Consider the following 21,978-nt stretch of genomic DNA (forward strand, 5'->3'; position numbering starts at 1 on the left):
GAAGAAACCGAAAACCGTTATGTCCAAGCATGAACGTGTACACACAATAAACACATGTACATACATCAGCAACAACTTCAAAAAAACAAACATACCCATTATATCACGGATGTTAAAATCATGGCCCCCTGGGCCTTAAGTCTGACACCCATGTAATATTTGATTCCCTTCTGCCCTGCTGCTGGACACGGGGGTTGGGGTATCTGTGGACCAGGCTTATCCCAGCACATCTTATGGATGCTTGATGGGATTGTTTGGGGAGATGTTTTGGGGTGATGTGGAAGCAAACACATCACTCCACCGCTGTCGGGTAGTGTCCTTTCAATGGAGTAGGGGTCTCTGTTGTTCACGTCACCCACCTGTGATCTTAATGCTAGAATATGTGCAAACATTAAGCTAAGGTAGAAAGTTGGCTAAGACTGGGTGAAAATGTCTGTAATTTGGGGGTTTCCTCATATCCTTGTTTTATAAGAATACTTTAAATAAATCTATTTTTGTTTATTTAAACAAAGACAGAGGCAAAGGTGTTAAATATAAAAGTCTAATTATTCTAACACCAAAATTCCCCAAAATTTGAGATAAAAAAAAGATTTCAGTAATTCTTTATCGCAGATATCGACGATCTTTGGCTCTCACCTACATAGTGTAATTCGAGACTTTTGCACGAGACTTTACGTAAGGGGGAAGGCTGCACGTGCGAGCGAGAAACGTGTTGACCTATATATTATATAACTGGACAGTCACGTGGCGCTTGGCTCGTTAACCCATTTAAAGCCCGTCGGCAGGGAAAGTAGTCCCGTGCACTTTAGACACCCGGAAACATCGCAAGTGGACAGGAAACACCTTAAGACGCCGAGACACACGACATTATACGCGCTTAGGCAGGGATAGTGACGGTTATATGACGTTAAAGTGGAAAGCTATCAAAAATGCACAGCTTCGAAAATGACTTTTTATGGCCCAGTTTGTAATGAGAGGTTCTGTTGGATATCGCTGCAAGCAGGCAGGTGTGCTTTTCAGTTGTTTATTTGTATCGTATTCACTCCTGTCACACATGGAAACCTATATGAGTCCTGGCGGTCTGTTTTCGGCCCTGGATGTGTATGTTTTCGGGGCGCAGTGACTTGTACTCCAGGTTTAATTTATTAATAACAGGCTATTTTGTTGGCTCTGTTGGCTCTTGGCTTGCTATCCTGCTTGTGACCCCCTCTGTGTTATAATCATAAAGACAAAAAAACATCTTTCTCACCATGGTGCCATGTTCCACCAGTAATGTGGTGTGAATTTTACCCTCACGCAGCAGTAAAACAACCTTATCAGCCCATATGCAGATACACTGCTTCGGTAAGGGCTCTTTAACCTCTAATTCAGGATGTGTTTCCAAGGTTTTGCCATCCTACTTTGCTTAACATGCTTAATAATCAGCATAAATAATTTAAAATACAAATGTCTTAAACTTTAAACTTCAAATTCTATTTATTTAAAAAAAGAAAAAATATAAAGCAGCTACTTAACGGGTAGACAACTATGGATGCACGATAATAACTGGGTTGTGACATGGCAATATCATCCCTGCATCAGGTGCACTTACGAGAACTTACATAACCTAGTTGTTGTGAGCTCTCTGCAGTAACCTGATTTCTTCATGGACACCAGGAACCCGGTTTCTTAATCGGGGTAAGGGATTATAGAAAAACCCGGTTAACACAACTGTGTTTTTGCAGGGAGGAGGAAAAAAAGGTGAATTCTTGGCTTATCTTATTCTAGGCCTGGCTCGTGTTCAGGAGTCAATAGGGAAAGCACTGTGGTGGGATGGCAGGAGAGATCTGCATCACTGGTTGTAAAACATAAAATGTACAGTGAAGCAAATACAAATGTTATTTTTAGTCCCCATACAGTTAAGTAAGCAATAATCATTATGTTTTAAGCTGTTCGTGAATAATATACCTGCAAAATAATCTAAATAGACCAGATTTAGAAAGATTGCTTTTAAATGTGCAATCAAAAAGCTGTTCAGTACATCCCTAAAGTTAACTTTAAGGTGGCAAATATCTAAATATCCAAACACATGGCAGCAACTCTGTGCATTTAGGCATGCAGACATGGTCACAACGACCTGCTGAAGTTTAAAGCGAGTATCAGAACGAGGAAAAAGGGGATTATGAACGTGGCGTGGTTGTTGGTGCCAGATGTCTGAGTATTTCAGAAACTGCTGTTCTGCTGGGAATTTTCCCACATACCCATCTGTAAGGTTTACAGAGAATGGGCTGAAAGAGAGAAAATGTCTAGTGAGCAGCATTTCTCATTGTAAAGTGTCTTCTTGATATCAGAGGTCTGATGAGAATGGCTAGAGTGCTTCAAGCTGATAGGAAGGCAATAATAACTCAACCACTCGCTACAACTGAGGTGTGTAGGCGAGCATATTTGAATCTATTGCACATCAAACTGTAAAGCAGATGGGCTTCAGCAGAAGACCACACTGGGTGTCACTCCTCCACCGACAAACTTTGGGTACCTCAGAACCAACTGAGCACAATGCAACACATCAGCAGCTCAGAACATCTCAAAGTGGTTTATTGGTGATAAAAGGGAGCTTACTATACCCTTAAGGTGTCCAGAGTCACCAGATCTAAATCCAATAGAGCACCTTTTGAATATGGTGGAACAGAGTGCCCAGTGAGTGTAAACAGCTATCTATACAGTGTATACAACATGTAGCTTCAGTAGCTAGCTAGCTAAACCACAACATCCATTCATAAGATTTTGATCAGCAGTAAAGCTGCAACAAGAGCTCCCTCTAGTAGCGGCAATAATCATAGCAGGAAGACAATGGATTGACACTGCTTGTGCCTCTATATCAGGGGTAGGCAACTCCAGGCCTCAAGGGCTGGTGTCCTGCAGATTTTAGATGTGTCCTGGATCCAACACAACTTATTTAAATGGTTAAAATACCTCCTCACTATGTCTTGAAGTTGACCCAGGGTGACATATAAAACCTGCAGGACACCAGCAGGACACCAGCACTTGAGGCCTCAAGGCCTCAAGTTGCCTACGCCTGCTCTCTATATTATAAGAGTTTGATGGAAATGTCTTTTTGAAGTTCAAGTTTTGAAAGTTCTGATTATCCATTGTGCAGTGACCCGCTCAGTGTTGTAACTTAAAACGATGACCCAGGTCAGCGCTGCAAAAGTTATAGTCCTCGCAGTCACGGACAGTAGCACACCTTATGTTCTTCAAGAGTCATTTTGCAGCCTTCTCCACAGGCGGCACACAGGAAGCCCTGCTGGTTTAGCCTTAGGTGTTTAAATAAACACTAACAATCCATTTTTATCAATGTGTGATCACACTTTAGTCTGATTAGAGTTCAAGCATTCATTTATCATCCAGTATGAACCCCCCCCCCCCCCAAACATTGAAGAAATCTTAAGACATGAAGTGTTTAATTTTATTATTTTAAGCATTTTATCAACATAAAAACTCAATGATGTGAATGAATATATTAATGAGCATTTCCTCTTCAACTCCACACAGTTGCCTTCAAGTGTCTACAACAATATGTACACATCATTACACAAAATATCGCACGACACAGTATTGGCCTGTGGAGGGTGGTTTGAGAACCTTAATTTGCCTCATCAAAGGGAAAATTTCAAATTATTTGCCAAATCACTCGGAAGCTTTCTTAGTCAATGTTAAATATATTTCTTGAAACATTGGGCAACAATGACGTGTCTGACACCAAGGCTGAGTCGTCTAGGCTGGTTTGGTCCATCAGAAGTAAATTGTCTGGCTTAATGAACGATAAAAGTGAAACATTTCATGAACTCGACCTCGTGAAAAAGCCACAATAATTCTATTCCCTTTAGATAAAGTGACACAGTAATGGATTTCAAGTCAGTATGTATATATAAGAATTGTATGGATACCAATAGAAGATTTACCCTCAGTTTTCATGAAGAAAAAAAAAATCTATCACAAAACAGAGTTAGGACACTGAACACCAGAAAGTATCTACTTAACAAAAACTGCATTTTTAATCACTCGTGCAGTTGCACACACACTCACAGACTAGCTTACCATGAACAACCTCTACTGTTTGGCTGTGAAACAGGAAGCTCTGAATACAGCACTCGGGCGCTGATACCCAGGTTGTGTCAGAGCATTCCAGTGATTAGACAGAACCTTGAATGTGCAGCGGTAGCCATCAGCAAACACAATCCGCTTCTAATGTATGGGTCCTGCTCCTGACCTGTTGTACCCAGGTCTTAGCCCCATCCGTGTCAATTAAAAACAGTCCATAGGGTTGACTGTGTGATATGATGCAGATTGTTTTGGCTTGTGTTTCAAGGGCATCACCAATTTTCATAGGGAGTATTAGCCTCCCTTTATGGACAGGAGTATAGTGTAGTCTGGTGTTTTTCTAGAGGGAGAAGTCTGAAAACTTTACTCTGATGATGTCACAGTGATGTCACCAGACTATGAACTTTAAAAACAGGCGGTACAGAGTTTGGAAGACACAAGCTTTGGGAGATAGAAAAACACCACATCATATGTTGCATTATAGAATATGTCAGGTTTACAGTATATCCTGGCATCAAGTTTAATACCCCTTTACATTTGAGGTCAAACAACATTTAAAAAAAAAAAAAAAAAAAAAATCCTTTTTTCAGTATACTGAACATTCCCAATGAATCCAATTCATCAGCATTTTAATGAAAAACAAGGAAATAATAAATAACAGAAAAAATATTCACGCATCTGCCCTCAAAATCCTTCATTAGTCATCATATGTGTCATCACATTTTCAGCAGGACTAGCTTGAAGGGGAAGGGGAAAAATATAAATGAAATCAATCAGTTGTAGATGCACTGTCTCCGTCATCCCTCAGAAATAAGGAACACTTTCAGTTTCATAAAGGATTCATTCCTGTGATGGCTACGGCTGAACTGCGGTAAAGTCCTCAGTAGATTTCCCTTCCCTGCGGGTGAACCTATAGATATCCTAATTGAGAAACATCAATCTCCCGCACATTCATTTTCTCACATGTGTACAAATAGAAATGGCAATTTATTCCATAACCAAGTTTAGCTCTCCTGGAACCCTTTTTTTCCCTTCTTTGCAGGTAGTTTTAAGTTAAGTGCAGCAAGCGACAGCTACATGTGAATTTGTGAGGGTCAGAGTTCTTTGGTAAGCATTTTTTAGCACTGTGCCTTGTCCCAACTCTGAGCACACATGAAGCTTAAATGTCTTGTTGAGAAAGTGAGAAAACAGCCTCAGATCTGCTGTTCATGGTAAAAGGTATCCTTTTCTAGACATTTAAAAAAAAAAAAAATGCAGGAACTTGAATACACAAAGATCCACTGTGTTAATCTACAACTTTCATCCTTACTTGTCAAACAAAGACAAACTGTTCATTGTGTTTTCCTTGACACATATTTTATGAGTCTCCCGTTTATTACCTAACCTATAAGCCACCTGCTTTTCTGTAGTCCTGTTGTTTCTTACTGCTTTATCACCACAGATATGCCTTATCACTCTGCAGACACATCAAATCGAAACATCAGTGCTTTCGCTTACTCCTTTCCACTTTGAGTCAAAACAGTTGGTTATAATGAATGCCGTCTTATTGGTCTCACCTATATATCTGGTTAAATATTTATCAGCTCTATGAAAAGGCACTTTGCATGTTTTGTCGACCTAAGAAAAAAAGAAGCGATTGGCCCGTGCACTGATCAGAATTTCAAATAAATCAGAGGAAATAACAAGTACTTTAGCACTGATCTGACCAAAACTCAGATCAGAAGGGGCACGCTCAGCAGTTTGTTTGGCAATGCAAATAGGGCAACACGCTGCAGAAACTGATGTCCAGCACAGGGTAAACTGCATTTCATTGTTTCCTGGCAACAAGCTGTTCTTATGCAAGAAAAGCAACTGTGCTGAGACAACGCTGCAGGCTGGGTTCCCCTCGCTGAGCTGCCACAAACTCACACGGTTTCACTAGCACGAGGGTTAGAGGATGGTTCCAGCATGATTTGAGTTTTTTGCTCATTTCTTTTAGATTTTCTATCCTTTTGATGCTACTGATTTTGAACCAGGCTAACAGCTAAATGCTAATAGCTAGATTGTGAATGCAAAGTCACTTTTTATATATAGAGAGAAGTTTTTTGTTACACTTTAAGTGTAAAGAATGCTCTACAGTGGTGTTACATGCTAACATCAGAGTGGCAATGCTAAAATGTTTAACGTGTTCACCACAGTGGTTTAGTGTATTAGCATGCTAACATTTGCTAATTAGCATAAGACAGCAAAGCTGAGACTGTGAGAATGCTGCAGCTATCGCTAACTTTAGAGGCCTCTGTCGCATAAACTTTGACCCGATGATGACACTAGACGATGTTACACCTGTCCAATCATTGTTGGACCAACTATACCTTGAGCCAGCAGCACCGTTTAGCTAGCATTATCCAAACTACAACTATCCAAACACATAGCTTGTGCTGTTAACCTAAGCCGTTTTACAGTTTTGATACCAACTGACCTTTAATTGGGATCCATTACAACTTTGTGAGCTAATATTTTAGTTCTAAAAAAACTTTTTTTTTGTTTGACCACTAGACAGTTGGCTCCTATATTCTTCAGTTGGGGTTAACTCTTAATTACACTTTGGAAAGTCAGCAAAAAAAAAAACACTGGAAATCATGCTGGAACTTGATAACAGAGTATTGGATACAATAAGTGAGGGGTTCCTGATTTTACCAATCATCCAGAGTTTGACTACAGTGTATAGAGCTCATTTTCAATATCAGAAATGCAGTTTGCATCTGACTAGCCACCAGTGTAAAAACTTATGTTAAAAAGTTTGAGCAGTCATTTGAATTCAAGCCTTGTTCTCGTGTATGTATGTATGTATGTATGTATGTATGTATGTATATATATATTAAAAAAAAAAAAAAAAAAAAACTTCTCCAGAAGCAGTATGCCGCTGAACATGCAGATATGCTGATTTAGTGTCCTAGTTAGTGAGCTGGCCTGAGTGCTATGGCTAAAGACGGCACGTGTATACAATATCAACAACCGAGGTAATGCGGTAATGCTCTTTAATTTCCGAGTTCTTGGCTTTCTTGCCGCGGCTGAGCAGACCTAAATAACTTATGATGAAGGTTAAATTTAGACTGAGAGGCTGACAGCGCAGCCTTCAGCACCAGCGGGGCTCCGGGGCCCGACCCTGTGTCCGTAAACGTCTATTTTTCTCCACCACACCGTCCACCCGTTTGAGTGCGTCAAGCCTTCCCTGCCTTCATGTATGTGGGGATGGTCCCTCGCTGAGTCAGGCCCTCAAAGCGTTTGTAGGTGTAGTTGAGGAACACCCAGTCCTTTGATTTGAAGTCTGGCTCCGTTGCGTTAGCTGTTTCACAAAGACAAACAACAAAAGCAATTTACCACTTGGGGGCACCACAGACTATGCAATGATATCCCCCCTCATATATTTTAACACATTACAATATAAAATATGACTTATTTAGACTGAGCCCCTCAGTCTGTATCTGAAACAAGCCATTTTAGCTCTTCTTCCTTTTAATCCAGCTGTGTTCTGACTGGTTGCCCTTTGCAAACATAAGGTCTGACCAGCAGGTGGGTGAAGCTGCTGACCATTTTAGAGATATTCACTCTGAATGACATACCTTCAAGCCTAAGCTTTTGGCTCATAAAAACTGTATAAAATATAAATAAAAACAGAATGCAATTATTTGCAAATATAAAAAAACCCACATTTTACTCACATTAGAACATATGAAACGTAAAATGTTTAAACTGAGATGTTTTAGTGTTTCATGAAAAATATTAATGCATTTTAAATTTGATGGCAGCAACATTACTCAAAATATTTGGGATGGGGCAACAAACATAAATGGCACTGAAAGGAAACAGTTGGAGGAACACTTTGCAAGTAATCAGAGTAAATTGGCTACAGGTCAGTAAAACGGTGAAGACTTTGAATATCTAACTTACAGTACATGATATTACCACAAGATTCAGAGAATCTGGAGAAATGTCTGTGTGCACGGGGCTAACAATCAACAGTGGATGCACATGGCCCGCAGGGAGCTCTGCATTAAAATCAGAAATTACTGTGTCATGGAAATCACTGCACGGGCTCAGGAACACTTCCAGAAATCATCTTCTCTGAACACAGTTCACTATGCCATCCACAAATACAGGTTAAAGCTCTATCTCTCAAAGAAGAAGCTATAGGTGAGCAAGATCCTGGAACTTCTCCCTGAGCCAACACACATTTAAAGTGCAAAGCTGTTGTGGTCAGCCCATTGAAATTTGAAATTGTTTAGAATGAACACCTAGTCCTTTGATCCATGTCCTTTTCCAAACACATGAATGCACTGAGAGGAATGGTTCTGTATTTCCAAACCAGCTCCTACTACACTCTGAGATTTTCATCACCATCAGTGGCAACTAACCATGACTAACCGTGCCCACTCTTCCAACTTCTCAGTAGTATGTCGATTGTAAAACACACGACAATAAAACTGGACTGTCTGTGTATCAACACAAACTCATAAAAAAAAAAAAAAAAGACTCTGCCTGGTCCTCACTATGTAGATCAGCCCACAAGCTGGTCCTGTTAACACCTCAGTGTGTCCCTGCAGTTCAAAGACTCCTTGTTGTCACCAAGTCTGTGGGGCGGTGGAGTCAACAAGCTACCGAGGTGAGGCCGTGCATGGCTGCTTTGACACTACAGACTGACACGTGCACTGAGATCCACATGGGGATGACATCAATGGCATCAACTATTTAAACTTCTGATTCCAACATCCCAACCAGGACTGTGTCGTTTTCCTAACGAGCAGGATTGACAAACTTAGCCAAGCCAGCACCATCATTGGCCAAAATCTGGAGGCATTTAAGTCAGTGAGGGGACTGAACAAACTGCTCTAATCATGGACAATCCATCACATTCACTCCGTGTTATAGGATCAATAAAGTAAATGTAAAAAATTACTGCATTGTGTCTTTATTTTTGCTTCAGACAGTATCGCAACATTTTTGTAGCTTGGGTGCTTTATGACAGGAAATACAGAAAGGTGGAAGATAGATATAACACAGTTGTTTCTTAGAGCTTACAGAAATGATGAAATGTTAAATTGGACTACAACTTCTGCTTTTGTTGAGAACTGCAATGACTCATCTGTGGTTTGTCATGCGATGTCTGAATCTGATGAAAGGCTAGTTAGTGTTCCTAATCAGGATTTTCCTCTAGCGGCGACAGAAAAGCTTTCGGAAAACAAACCTGGCTGAAGGATGTCCGATTCAGGGAAGTCATCAAAGTTAGAGGTGTCGTCAATACTTTTGATTTCTATGGAGATGGCGGCTGGCCGCTCCCTGTAGAGAATCATCAATAGAAATAAGATGCGTTGCGTTTTTCACTTTCCCGAGGGGACTGCATTCATAAGCAGCAGATATGCTCTTTTGTACCTGATGTGCTCCCAATCCACCGACTCAAAAAACTGGTGGCTCTTGATCTCGTCCACGCTCACAGCTCCGATCCGGTTCTCTGCATCTGTGCAAAACCTAAAACACAGCAGAGGTTTTCTTGGCATAACTTCACCTGCTTCCAAGCTTCACGAGGAAGAGATCTGAAGAGGTTACATCCCCAGTAGTACTTGTAGAATAAGGAACAATGTAACTGCTTAACCCACACATGTTGGCTTGTAGCTTCCATCAGAGTCATCATCACGAGAACCAAAGTTGTTCTTTGTGCTGCAAGTTTGTGTAAGATTTAAATTTTTTTCTGAATATCTAAAACACACAGGCAGGAAAATGACCCCAAAAAAGTGTTGAAGCTTCAATGACAGAAATTTGTTAGCTTCTAATTATCATCACAGTTAGCCAGATCGACTACAGTGAAATGAAGGGAAAGAAAAGCAGCTCAAGCTGCAGTTTCTCCTCTGAGAATAAAGGCTCAGTCTAGCCAAACATACAGTTTATACCTTAATATCAAGTCTTTGGCTCTCTCTGAGATGGGAACTTCAGGTGGGAAGACAAGTGTTTCCTTCCAGTTCATAACCTTCCTGTACGTCTCCTGTGGTGTCTCTGAGCAGAAGGGCGGATAACCTGATAGAGAACCAACAAGTATGTTATAACATCTGTGGCAGAGCAGTTGATATTACTGACTCTTCTGACAGGATAATCCAGCCGAGTTAATGATTGTCTGTCAAGAACCTGTGGGTACTTCGGTTTTTCTTTCATTTACATCCATTTAAAAGCTGCAAAGCATGAAAGAGTCTTTGAAATATTAACCCAACAGTGGCTATTTTTCACAGCAGGAACTTTTTCAAGGAACCAGAAACTTATGAGAATCACTACATTTCCATCACAGGGACCTGGATCTAAATAAAGTTCCAGGGAAATTATTTTTTCTTCCACAAAAAGTCCCTGCTCAGGTTCCAGTACTTTCTGTAAGTTCAGGAAATCCTGCTCACAAAGTTCCATATACTGCATTTTTGCCATTGACAGCAGATGTTTGATAATAACATTGTAAGCTATCAGTTGTATTTGTGTAAATGCAATTCTTCAAATCGTCCTATATTGGTGCCCTCTGTGTGTGTCATGCTTACCGATGAGCATCTCATACATGATCACACCCAGAGACCACCAGTCGCACAGTTTGTTGTACCCCGTCTGCATGAACACTTCAGGAGCGATGTAGTCTGGCGTTCCCACAGTGGAATAAGCCTGAAAGTCACACCAGATGAGAGGTGAAGGTTTTTACCTTGAAACTTAGAAACAATAACATCAAGTTTACTGTAACAGGGAGATGCTTTCTTTATTATTCTGCTGTCTGTAGTACACCTACTCTTTTCTTTGAAAGCTTCTCATTTACAGTCATGTGAAAAAAAATGTTTTCACATCCCTGTGATTCAACAGCCAACTTTAGCTCCAATAAGTTGAAGTACTCATTTTCAGTATGACTTCATCAGTCTCTCACATTGTTGTAGGGGAATTTTGTCTGACTCTTTATAACATTGCTTCAGTTCATTTATGTGCAGCTCTATTTAGATCCCATCACAGCATTTCAATCAGGCTGAGGTCTGGACTTTGACTGAGCCACTGCAACACCTTGATTCTTTTCCTTTGGGATCATCATCCTGTTATATGACCCAGTTAGCTCAAACTTGGACTCCATTCTGGTATACAGAGGAGTTCAAGTCCCACTCATTGACTGCAAGGTGTGCAGGTACTGTGGCTGCACATCACACCTCCTTTAACATTCATGACAGTTAGCGTGTGGTGTTTGTGCTGATATGCTGTGCCTGGTTTTCACCATTCTACAGGCAAACAAGCTGCCAAAACTTCTGCTTTTATAGAATTTTTAATAATAATACAATTTTTGAAAAGTTACTTCTGTCACTGACACAATCAGTCAATTTTCTGACTTCAATTCAGGAGTGCCATTCCTCTCTCCTATAATTTGTCTAGTAAAATGCCAAAATTATACCAGCTGTCTCCGGTTCTTCTTCCAGGTCTCTGCTTTCCTCTTGGAGTTCATATTTTGAAAGGCTGAAAAATAAAGAAAAACAACCATTAAAAAAAAATTACATGAAAAGTTTTGTTTCTAATAGTTTTGCCAGAATTATTGTTATGTTATTTTGTTGAGGATGTCATGTTCGTGACTCACAGAAATCACTGGGCGGGTTGTGCGTCAGGTTCCTGTAAAATTCTGTGCGATGAGCTTTCTTCAGCCCAGTACACAGGCCAAAATCTGACAGTTTCACATGTCCCTGTGAGCAAATGAACATTTAATTAAGGAGTCTGCATCTTACAGATTATGATATCGGAAATATGGAAACGTCTCTGTGAATCTGCATGTGCTTTTGTGTTTCTGTTCTCACTCTGGAGTCCAGCAGCAGGTTGTCCGGTTTGATGTCTCTGTGGATGAATCCCAGCTGGTGGATGGAGTCAATGGCCAGTACTGTCTCTGCGATGTAGAACTGAGTGGCCTCTTCAGAGAGAGTGTCCTTCTTCATCAGCAGTGTCATCATGTCACCTGGCAAAAAGGTCAGACCTTTTAGATCTGAGATCCTAACATCAGGTGACCTGAGATGGTCTGTGGATTTTGCCAGTACTAACCTCCAGGCAGGAACTCCATAATGAGGTAGAGGTTTCTCTTGTCCTGGAAGCTGTAGAACATCTTGACCACCCAGGCACCATCTGCCTCAACCAGAATATCCCTCTCTGCCCGGATGTGAGCGACCTACGGGGAGAGCGCAGATACAGGATCCTGAATGCAGCAGAACAAGTATGGCTTATTATCCTGGAGAACTGTGACGCAGGCAAACGCATTACCTGTTCTTTCTCCAGCATGTCTGCTTTCCTCAAAATCTTCATGGCATAAATGTGGCCTGTGTCTTTCTTCTGTACCAAACGCACCTGAGGGACACAGCATCAGTCAAAATCACAAAGAGACACCTTTTTGATTACAGTCCCACAATCCTGGAGGCTCGAGTTTTGTTTTAGTTTTTTGTTTAAATGTACCTCTCCAAAAGCACCTCGTCCAATGACCTTTAGGGACTCAAAGTCATCCAAACCGAGTCGTGTCCTCTTCAGTCGTAAAAACTCTGTCTCCTTTCGGGCATGCTGAGAGCGCCGCATTACTTTCTGTAAAGAAAACAGATTTGTGAACAAGTCTAAGAACGAAAAGAGAAAAGTAGGAATTATGTAACTAAAGTACAAAGCGTACTGTACCTCCTCATCTGGTAAACCTTCCTCTTCCATGGCCTTCTCCAGTTTTTTCTGCCTATGAATAAAAACAATAGATTCCTTTAAAAAAAAAAAATGCAAATAACACACAAGCTTCCTCATGATACACAAATTAGAGCGGAGAGGAAAAATGAAAAAAGGGGGGAAAAAACAAAACAAAAACAGGAAGAGATTCGATGACCTCGGACGTGTCAAATCTTGAAAATGAATCCCCCCCTGTTTATGGAGGGGTGTAAACAGGGACCCAGCCTTCTTTTACAGGAGCCACTGAACTGTGACGCCTGGACAAAAGATCGACTCTCAGGTAACGTGAGAACAGAAGTGGTCAGATTCCCTGTGTTGTGTTCACACCTAGGATGAAACGTGTCTGCATTGTTAGCTTTTCCAGTGGTTAGTCGGAGGGACACTTGATGCGTGCATAACCTAAGCATTTAACTGGTATGATGCTCAGTTAGTAAAGGAATAAAAAGTTCTATGCAGTACCTCATCTCACGCTCTTCGTGCTGGGTGAGCAGAGTGCTGTAGAAATTTTCCAGTGTCAGCTTGGCCACTGTCACCCTCTCTCGGGTGTGGTTGCTCATGGGAAGGGCAGCTGCAGTCCCTCCCGTCATGGCCATACTATCCTGCAAGACAACAGAAACAAAAGAACAAAGATCAGATTGTGCACATCGGTCCGCTGATGTGCAGGAAGTATCTGTACTATCCACTCCACACTAACGTTTCCAAAGATATAGACAGACATGTGCAAACTCCATAATCAGAGCGCCGCGAAAGTTTTCTCCCCACTGCCAGGTAGGAGCTCGACTGACAGCAGGTAACCTCAGGGAAGGTTTAAAATATCACCAGGATACAGGCCACACCCAGAAATTCTTTGTCTGTGTTTTATTTTCCTTTCAATTTTAACATAAATCAATAAACTATAACAGATAACAGAAACAAAGGAGTTCAAAGGAATTTCCTTTGAAACTGTCACTCTGACTGCTTTCTAAACTAATTTTATGCTTCCACACAGTCAAACACAACAATATAATATGCTCCGTTTATTATCTTACGTCTGTTGATTCGGTCCTCTGCTAAAATTTGACCTTGCAAGTCTTCACTCCATGCATTCAGCTTGTGAAGTAACTCTCATAGAAACAGAATATAAGCAGATTATAAAAGCTACACTCTGCCCGTCCTGTTTGCAAACTGTGCTGTATTCTGCGCGGCCATGACAGTGTTTCCACCACAAATACTGCAGCCCTCAGGTAACGACGAGGGCGTGGACACACCTGTGTCTGAGGTACGATTACACATACTCTATGAACTGGAAAGGGATTGCACACCACCATGACTGTCACGGCAGACTTACCATAAAAGTATTACACTACATAAATACATGTAGAAGGATGACAGTAACATTATTCCTGGCGTGCCAAGTGTCTGCTTTAGAGCAAACAAAAAAGGTCTAATGTCAAAATAGAGCCAGACCGTTCCATCAGTCAGCCAGTACTTTTAGTTTATTTTTACTATCCACATAAGTGTTATCACATATGCGCCAAAATAAACAGCCCTGCCTGTGCACAGCAGCTCCGACTCACTGGTTTACTACAGCCTCATCCCTGTCTGCAGCACCGCAGCTGACTGGATGATGTTTCTGAGTCAGGTGTTGTCGCCATGATTGGTAACTAAGCAGATTGTTCAATACTGTATTTTAATGTGTAACCAATGGCAGGGTGTATCAAAGAGGCGTTTTCAAAAGGCTGTGCTTTTTTAAAGTAATGGACATGGAAGCTTGTGGCAAATACATGGCCAATACATTTCTTGAATTTAAAGTTTTACACACAAACATGTTCACAAGTGCTCAATGTGCTCCAGATAGTAAACTGGACCCATACTTTTGCAAGCATGTATTGAGCCACTGCAGCCACTGCTGTTGCTCCCTACCAGCAACTACGTGAAACTCACGAAAGTGTTTACAGTCGTTGCCGGGCTAACAGCTGCAGAACCACATGATTCTGTTTGATACAGCCTGTGCTGTTTGCACATGTTAGTGATGCCTCAGGCTGCTTTTTCATATCTAATACTGTGACAGTGAGTATCTACCAAGCTTTCCCAACTCATATCATCTGCTAATATGCTGCCTGTGACAGAGTTACCTTTATGGCATGTTGCTCAAACTTTAAAATTTAAGAATGCAGGAAGGATTTCTCAACATCAAATCTAGTATTGTTTAGCCACTACTTCAAAGAGGATATATTATTTAAACCTCCGAAACTCTGACTCCATAACCATCCACTGGTCTGGATTGGAGTCAGAGAGGTTTAAATAACACATAAATAACATATATTCATATAAAATGTGAAGGTGGACATAAGTTTTGTACGTTTAACTGTATTTTTTAGTTTTACAGCTTTTCCTGCTGATAAAGACCTCTCCCATGGCCATTCATACTACACCAGAGTAATTAAGTAATAGACAAAAAAAAGTTTTTCATTATAGAAACTGGGAAACACTATTTAAATTTTACTTCTTTTTCTTAAATTATGATGTCTCAGGGATTACATGTGTAGTTTACACTGACAGAAAGTAGAGTGTGGTCCAGCCCATTTAAAATCAAAGAAGGCTGTACGTGGCCCACAAACTAAAAAGAGTTTGACATCCTTGAATTAAGTCATTTCAGCCATTCTTGCCATGTGTCATGTGCCATAGATACCAGTGTAATATTACTGGTAATTACCGTAGCTCATATTGTCCACTTTATCAGCCAAAGCAGTTTATTAGTGTAACTGCAGCAACAGCACACTTTATAGAAAAAGCAGGCGTTACCAACACTGGCTTTACTGTTTCAAACCCTTGCGTGTTGTAAAAGTGACAATGTACATTCATGCCAAGGGTTCAGCTCTGGAACAGATCCCAAGCAGTGTAGCCTTAAGTCCAGATGAAAGAGCTTGAAAACGTTCAACTACTTGGGAAGAGTTTTCTCTACAAAGCCCTCATGTGGGTGGAATGAAAAGCTCAGGCAGCAAAAGAAACATACATGCACGTGAGGCTGAGGCCACTAGTAGTTTAAACATAATCAGAGACAAATGATCATGCTAAAGAGCACAAGAAAGGAAAAAAGAAGAAGGAAGTTTGATTTTCCCCCAGCGAAATTCATAGAATATAAAAAACACAAACACAAAAACAACAGACTGTGAACATATTATGTAACAAAGGAAGTAAGGAAGGAAGAAGAAGAAGGGGGGTCGTGTATATCATCAAAACATTTCAGCAGTTCGCTATCAGAAAAGGTATGAATGGGCTTGATTAGCTCACAAGGAGATAAAACAGCCCTGCAGGCAAAAGATAGGACCCGTGTTTCGTCTAGTCACTGGTCTTTTTCCCGTTATGGCCCCGCGATCCCACAACAACAAGACATTTCCTGACTTCTGAGAAAAGTCCTGAATCACTGCTGCAAACTGGGAGGAAAACTGGATCAGTAGCAAACAATGGCTTCTGCGTTAGCGAGGTCTGTGCTGATGTACCTGCACCACAGCACACGCTGGGAGCTCAGCAACTCTGAACAAGCACACTTACACTTGTGCATTCACGTGGGCAAGATGTGGTGCAACTTTTTTAAGGTTTCCATCAGCTATGACTGGACCTCTGTGTACTCTACCTGCAAGCACACTTTTCTTCATAAAGAAGTGGATACCACACCACCTCAGCAACTACTACAAACTACTACATTAGAGGTCACTCACTCTGGGACAAGTTTATTTCTCTGTGACTGCAGCTAATATTTCAGTTACTGACTAGATTTATGATTTTGACTGCTGATTAGGCACCGGCTAATGGCTGGGCCTTACTTAATAAGACTGGACTTAAAAGAAAGTGCATGAATTATAGACATATACCTCCCTATCCCCACCATTAGACGACTTTATTGACACGATAAGAGCACTCTGGAGAAAAAGGATACCGTATTAGCTAACCCAAAGTGTAGGTTATCACGGAGCTATCGTTTAAATGCATAAACAGGAAGGGGGTCACATCCTCTGCATGTAGTCAAAATGTCCATCCAAATATTGTGAAATAAAAAAATAAAAAAAATTGCTATACTACAACTATGCACCACTGCCTTAAATAATCAACAGATTTATAACCATAAGTATTAAGTAAACAAATGACCAGTAATATTATGAGCTGGTGTAGTATTTCATATCTGCAGGTGGTTTGTTCAAGTGGTGTTGCAATAACCCAGCAGAAGCTGTTGCTCATTTGCTGTGGGCTTGTATGTATACCACTGTCTACTAGGGCTGCCACAAAAAGATTATTTTGATAGTCGACTAGTCACCGATTATTTTTGCGATTAGTCGACTAATCAGATCATCATCCATTGGACGTACAGCTTATTGCACCAGCAGCATCTGGTCTTATATAACTATCATTAGCTTACAGCTTGAAGTGTTTGTGCTAACTAAAAATAAAGACAAGATGGTAGTTTATTAATTTTTAATGAAATTTGCAGATTGTTTCGGTGAAGTTTAATAAACTCCTTGCTTTCTAAAATATAACAGGACACCGGAGTATATTCTCCAGCGTCTCACACTTCTGATAATCAGCTGTCTGCTTGACAGTTTTAGCTGTGCAAAAACTATAACTTTAATCTCAGCCAAACCGATTTACTCAGGAACAAATAAAATACTAAAGAAAGCCAAACAATAACATTTTTAAGTTATCTAAGTGACTTATATATATGTTTAACCTGACTAGCGGAAGACGGCGGTGGGTTTGAAAACGATTTGCCGGGAGTCCGGTGTTCTCACGGCTCTAGTTAGCCTTGCCCCCGCCTAGCTAACGAGCTAGTGGGTAACAGACGTCGAAAACGTCGGAGCGCTTTTGAAAATATGTGGTGTCTTGATAAACTGAGCAGATATTTGAGGTTTACACAGCTACATTCTCGCCTGAAAATATGTTAAACGTTTATTTTGTGACCCAGAAAGAATAATAAGAGTAAAGTTAAAACTAACTAGCTGCCACCATTGTTGACAACTGCGCTGGGCTGCGCTATGAATTCTGGGACACAGCTTCTTCTTCTTCGGGGTTTAACGGCAGCTGGCATCCTTGGACATGCAGTGCTGCCATCTTCTGTTTCAGTCCGTTATTACACTCTTAAATCCTACTACTCATTCCTGCGTCCTTTGTGATCTTACAAAGCTTCAAACGATGCGTCGACTATTAAATTAGTCGTCGACGATTTTAATAGTCGACATAATCGTGACTAGTCGACTAATCGTGGCAGCCCTACTGTCTACTATGCAGTCTCTCCATTTCATTATTTTGAAATATAGTTTGCCCCCACCCCTCCTCCAAAGTTATGTGGCCTTGAGTTGTGTATTTTATATAAATTATATGTTTGCATATTTTTTTAAAGGAGACAACATGGGTCATGACTACTGCCGTGCAGACATCTATCCTGAGTCTCCCATAAAGTTTTCACAGGATAAGTATTTAGGGCTCAATGAAATACAGAGCCATATACAGAGCTTCAATATGCACAGCTAATGGTCACTCTTAACCAGCTAGCTTGGGTCATTCCCATCTCATTCCCATTTCCATTCTGCAATCAGACAGACATCAGTGACGGCAGTCCTTGTTCAGCCTGAGAGAACCGATTTGAGCTGGAGCATCACTCTAACCAGAACCTGAAGCAGGCGGAGAGCTGATTCGTTTGCCAGCAGACCAAGTTCACTGCTGAGAGAAGAGAGCAGACCGAGGACCGCTGCTTGCTGCGGTTCAGAAAGTGAAGGTGCAGCTCACCTATGACGCGCTCAGTTGAAAGACAGCTGACTATTTCTTTAGTGCTCATTGTCACAAAGTAACATAGTATTATTTTATGTATTTTAGACAGTTGCTTTTGCACACATAAACACCAGTGTGTACGAGGAGCAGGAGTTTCACTGTATGTTCGACTAAAGTCATTAGAGAGGGACATGAACTTACAGTAAATTGGCTTCTACACATACGTTACCATGCAGACTAAGATAAATGGGTTATACAAAAGAGCTTGTTTGCTATCCATCTATAATAATAATTATAATAATAATAATTATTATTATTATTATTATTATTATTATTATTATTATTATTATTATTATTATTATTATTATTATTATGCTTAAAATAAAGATTGTGCATTCTTAATTTGTTCTTGGCTGGGAATATCATGGTTTCATGACTAATGTGCTGACAGAAAAAGCACCAATATTAGTTAGAGCCTGCATGCTATTGGAATAGAGCAGAACTAATCCAGGATGACATGGTGTTAGGTTTAAATTATCTTGATGACAGTCAAATAGTATATTCAGTTCTTTCATTTAGTTTGATTGCGCTGTTATTTTTTTATCCATCTTAGAAGAAGAAATGTTCACAACCTAAACTGGATAACCTGGATTATCCACATAGAAAGGAAATGAGTGGAATGATGTGCTTTTCGTAATATGTGAAAAGAGACTCAGAATTTCCCCTCATGGAGTTTTTTTTTCCTGGTTTTCCAAACAAGGTGGAAAAAGAGGCATCATTTAAACTGTTACATCATAACTGAGCCAGCCAGGCCTTAGCTCTGCCTAAAGGGGATTCAGTTGGCTTGAAGATAACCAGATCCACCCCACAGCTAAACAAACACGGCTGCGCAACTCAGGCACTTATAAGGAAGGCATTACCAACTCGGGCTTGCTATTTAGAAACTTAAGAATGCAGCCTAAAACAGCCCACTAGAACTGAAATACACCAGTGGCTCCAGTAAAGCATTTGGTCCCAATGAAAGCGTCCAACCATAGGAACATTATTTTTAGCCAGTTCTAATGAGGATTTCCAGTCTATCAAGCAGCCATAATTATCAGAAAATAATGAAGATTTCTGTCAAACAAGCTAACACAGACTCATTTCCTTTACGGTTCACAGGCTGTTCTTGGGTCACCAGCAATGGCAACATCTATTCATTTTACACAAATCAAGTAATACATAATATATACATAGCTTCTTACACTTAAAATAAAGTGTTACTGGCAGCTGCCAGATTGTTTGACCACACTTTCAAGTACTAAAAACCTCCAACAGAACAACATGAATGATTTTTAGTTAGTAAGAAATGATTTCTCAATGGAATTCTGAGATCTGTGGATCAGTTTGAGACTATCTGCACGAGAAGAAGCCAGTGTCATACAAGCAGGCAAGCTATAACCCCGGATGCACCACTGAACTTTAAAATCCAGCCTGCTGCAGGTGTTTCTGGAGAAATACTTTACTTTGAATAGAAAGAAGAATCAGGACAGATGAAGCTCAGTGTACCCGTTAACCACTGATTTCTCAGTTTTGTGTGAAAAATTCTTCAGTTTCACACACTCCACCCTTAAAGCACTCGGAGTGAGTGGACAGGAAACCCTTTCCCTCCTGAATGAAAGGACTCAGTCATGAATCAACACACAAATGTGTGCTTACGCACAGAGAAACTGTGAAAGCATATGTTCCCCTGAACAGTTAGTTTATTTTAAGCTAAACAGCCAAGTGTGTGTTAAAAACTCAATAAATGATTCCTGAAGTATATTAACAACTTAACAAAAGGACATTTATCTCAAATACATTCTGAAATCCAATCCACCAGAGAGAGCAGTCAGTTCATATTAGAAGTGAACAAAATATATGGCAAAAAATGGCAATTTTTTAAGGCACAGCTGTTAAGCTTTTCACCCTTTATATGTGGCGATTGACCAGTTACCGGTATGTACACATGCACATGTTTGCCTTAGCTAATGTTTCCCGGCTCACCTACACTGACGCCACCCTGTCGGACCTCAGCTACCATAGGTCCGCCACTGCTGCATGCCTCACACTAGGGAGAATATTCACCGCTTCTTTCTTGTAGTTAGCTTGTTTGACGCTATACTGTGCGAGCTACCTATTTGCTACATTCCCTTTGCGTGTCTGTGTGGCAGGTTCAACTATATTAATAAATTCAATTCGGACAGGATAAAAAATGGACAGCATTTTTTTAAATAAATCTTTTTCACTTACCTCCGTGTCCTGCTCCAGAGTCAATTATTGGCGTGCCGCCAGGCCACGACCCAAATGAAGAAATGAAATGTCTTATATCGTTTCTGCCTAATTTTTTAGGCAGTTGGAAGCTAGAGGCTCTGGTTATAGGCTACCCCTTAGAGGAACCTTAGAGGCTGCACAGTAAACATCACCGCTATTGACCCCAAATCATAACAAAAGACCTCTGACGGCAAAAATACCCCACGCTGAAATAATTTGAAAATATTTTACTGTCTGTACATGTGGCAACCGACCCCCCAAAAACACACTGTTCCCTTCGGTCCTTTATGGCTACAAAATATGAAATAAGCTCCGCTGCTTCCTGAGACCGTCGGGCTCGTCAGACGTTCCGACAACGCAACGGCGTAGCGCCTGAATGACGCTAACGCCGACCAATCAGCGATGACTAAAAGAATCCGTGTTTTCTTCTGCCCAATAAAACGTGACCTCTACATAAGGGTGATAGATTGGCCAATAAGAGCATCCAAGCCGCCCTGCAAGAGTCGGGGACGGGTCCAGCTAGCAAGCGTTTGCAGCGATGAAAGAATTTCCAGCAGTTGGAGGCTTTGATACATAATTTTATTGGTTGTGCTTAACGCAAATTCTTACTAAAATAGCTTTTATTATTCTGATAATTTGCAAGTATTAAATGGTATTTTATTGCAAAATGTTCTTCACACATAATTATGAAATACCGTATGAATGAGAGGGTATGTAAAGCCAATAAAAGGTCACATTGGTGATCAATACACAAGCATCAGGTTTCTAATTGTTGACTAAATGAAAAAGCTGCAGGAGTTAGTTATACTGAAATGTTACTGCTATTCAAAATATAAGTAGAACTAATCGAAACCACACGGATATTTTATTGGACGTTTATCTAGTGGCAATAAACCAGATAGAACGTAATAAAGTATGATAAGATAAAAGTCACACAGTCCACATTTATAGCACTTTCTATTAAGGCACAATCTGAGACTTTTGCCATAGCAGTTTGAGATGATAACAGCTTGTCTGCCTACAAACCCTTTAAAAAGTGCTCATTGTTTAAACTAGAAACCGAAATAAATGTGTCCGCATTCCAACATTGTTACAGTAGAGCCCTTCAAAAAGGAACGGACTTGTTTCCTTAATAATCCCATCAGT

At 40.5% G+C, this 21,978-nt stretch overlaps 1 protein-coding gene across 2 annotated transcripts; it reads right to left on the reverse strand.

Moving 5' to 3' along the window:
* Positions 1-7,080: 7,080 nt before the first annotated feature.
* On the reverse strand, positions 7,081-21,210 carry LOC113018391 (serine/threonine-protein kinase 38-like). Of its 2 annotated transcripts, XM_026161457.2 has the most exons (14): positions 20,812-21,210; positions 13,258-13,397; positions 12,760-12,811; positions 12,550-12,672; positions 12,361-12,444; positions 12,145-12,268; positions 11,907-12,061; positions 11,693-11,795; positions 11,513-11,574; positions 10,632-10,749; positions 10,005-10,128; positions 9,490-9,585; positions 9,305-9,396; positions 7,081-7,405 (listed from the first exon to the last, which is right to left on the reverse strand). In XM_026161457.2, the coding sequence occupies exons 2-14, from the start codon at positions 13,389-13,391 to the stop codon at positions 7,281-7,283; spliced, it is 1,392 nt and encodes a 463-aa protein (XP_026017242.1). In that variant the 5' UTR covers positions 13,392-13,397; positions 20,812-21,210; the 3' UTR covers positions 7,081-7,280. The 2 variants fall into 2 exon arrangements, with proteins under 2 accessions (XP_026017242.1, XP_080147928.1); XM_080291802.1 differs by having other exon boundaries at positions 12,550-12,811; positions 20,812-20,952.
* Positions 21,211-21,978: the final 768 nt, after the last annotated feature.

The sequence above is a fragment of the Astatotilapia calliptera genome, chromosome 17 (genome assembly GCF_964374335.1).
Source record: "Astatotilapia calliptera chromosome 17, fAstCal68.1, whole genome shotgun sequence".
In the NCBI taxonomy this organism is placed as follows: Eukaryota; Metazoa; Chordata; class Actinopteri; order Cichliformes; family Cichlidae; genus Astatotilapia; species Astatotilapia calliptera.

Excerpts from the sequence above, each read along its gene's own strand:
- LOC113018391 (XM_080291802.1), bottom strand. The coding sequence starts at position 13,391 with ATGGCCATGACGGGAGGGACTGCAGCTGCCCTTCCCATGAGCAACCAC. Across the intron at positions 12,812-13,257 it reads CACGAAGAGCGTGAGATGAG|GCAGAAAAAACTGGAGAAGG; the intron begins GTACTGCATAGA and ends TTTTATTCATAG. Across the intron at positions 10,129-10,631 it reads CATGTATGAGATGCTCATCG|GTTATCCGCCCTTCTGCTCA; the intron begins GTAAGCATGACA and ends GTTCTCTATCAG.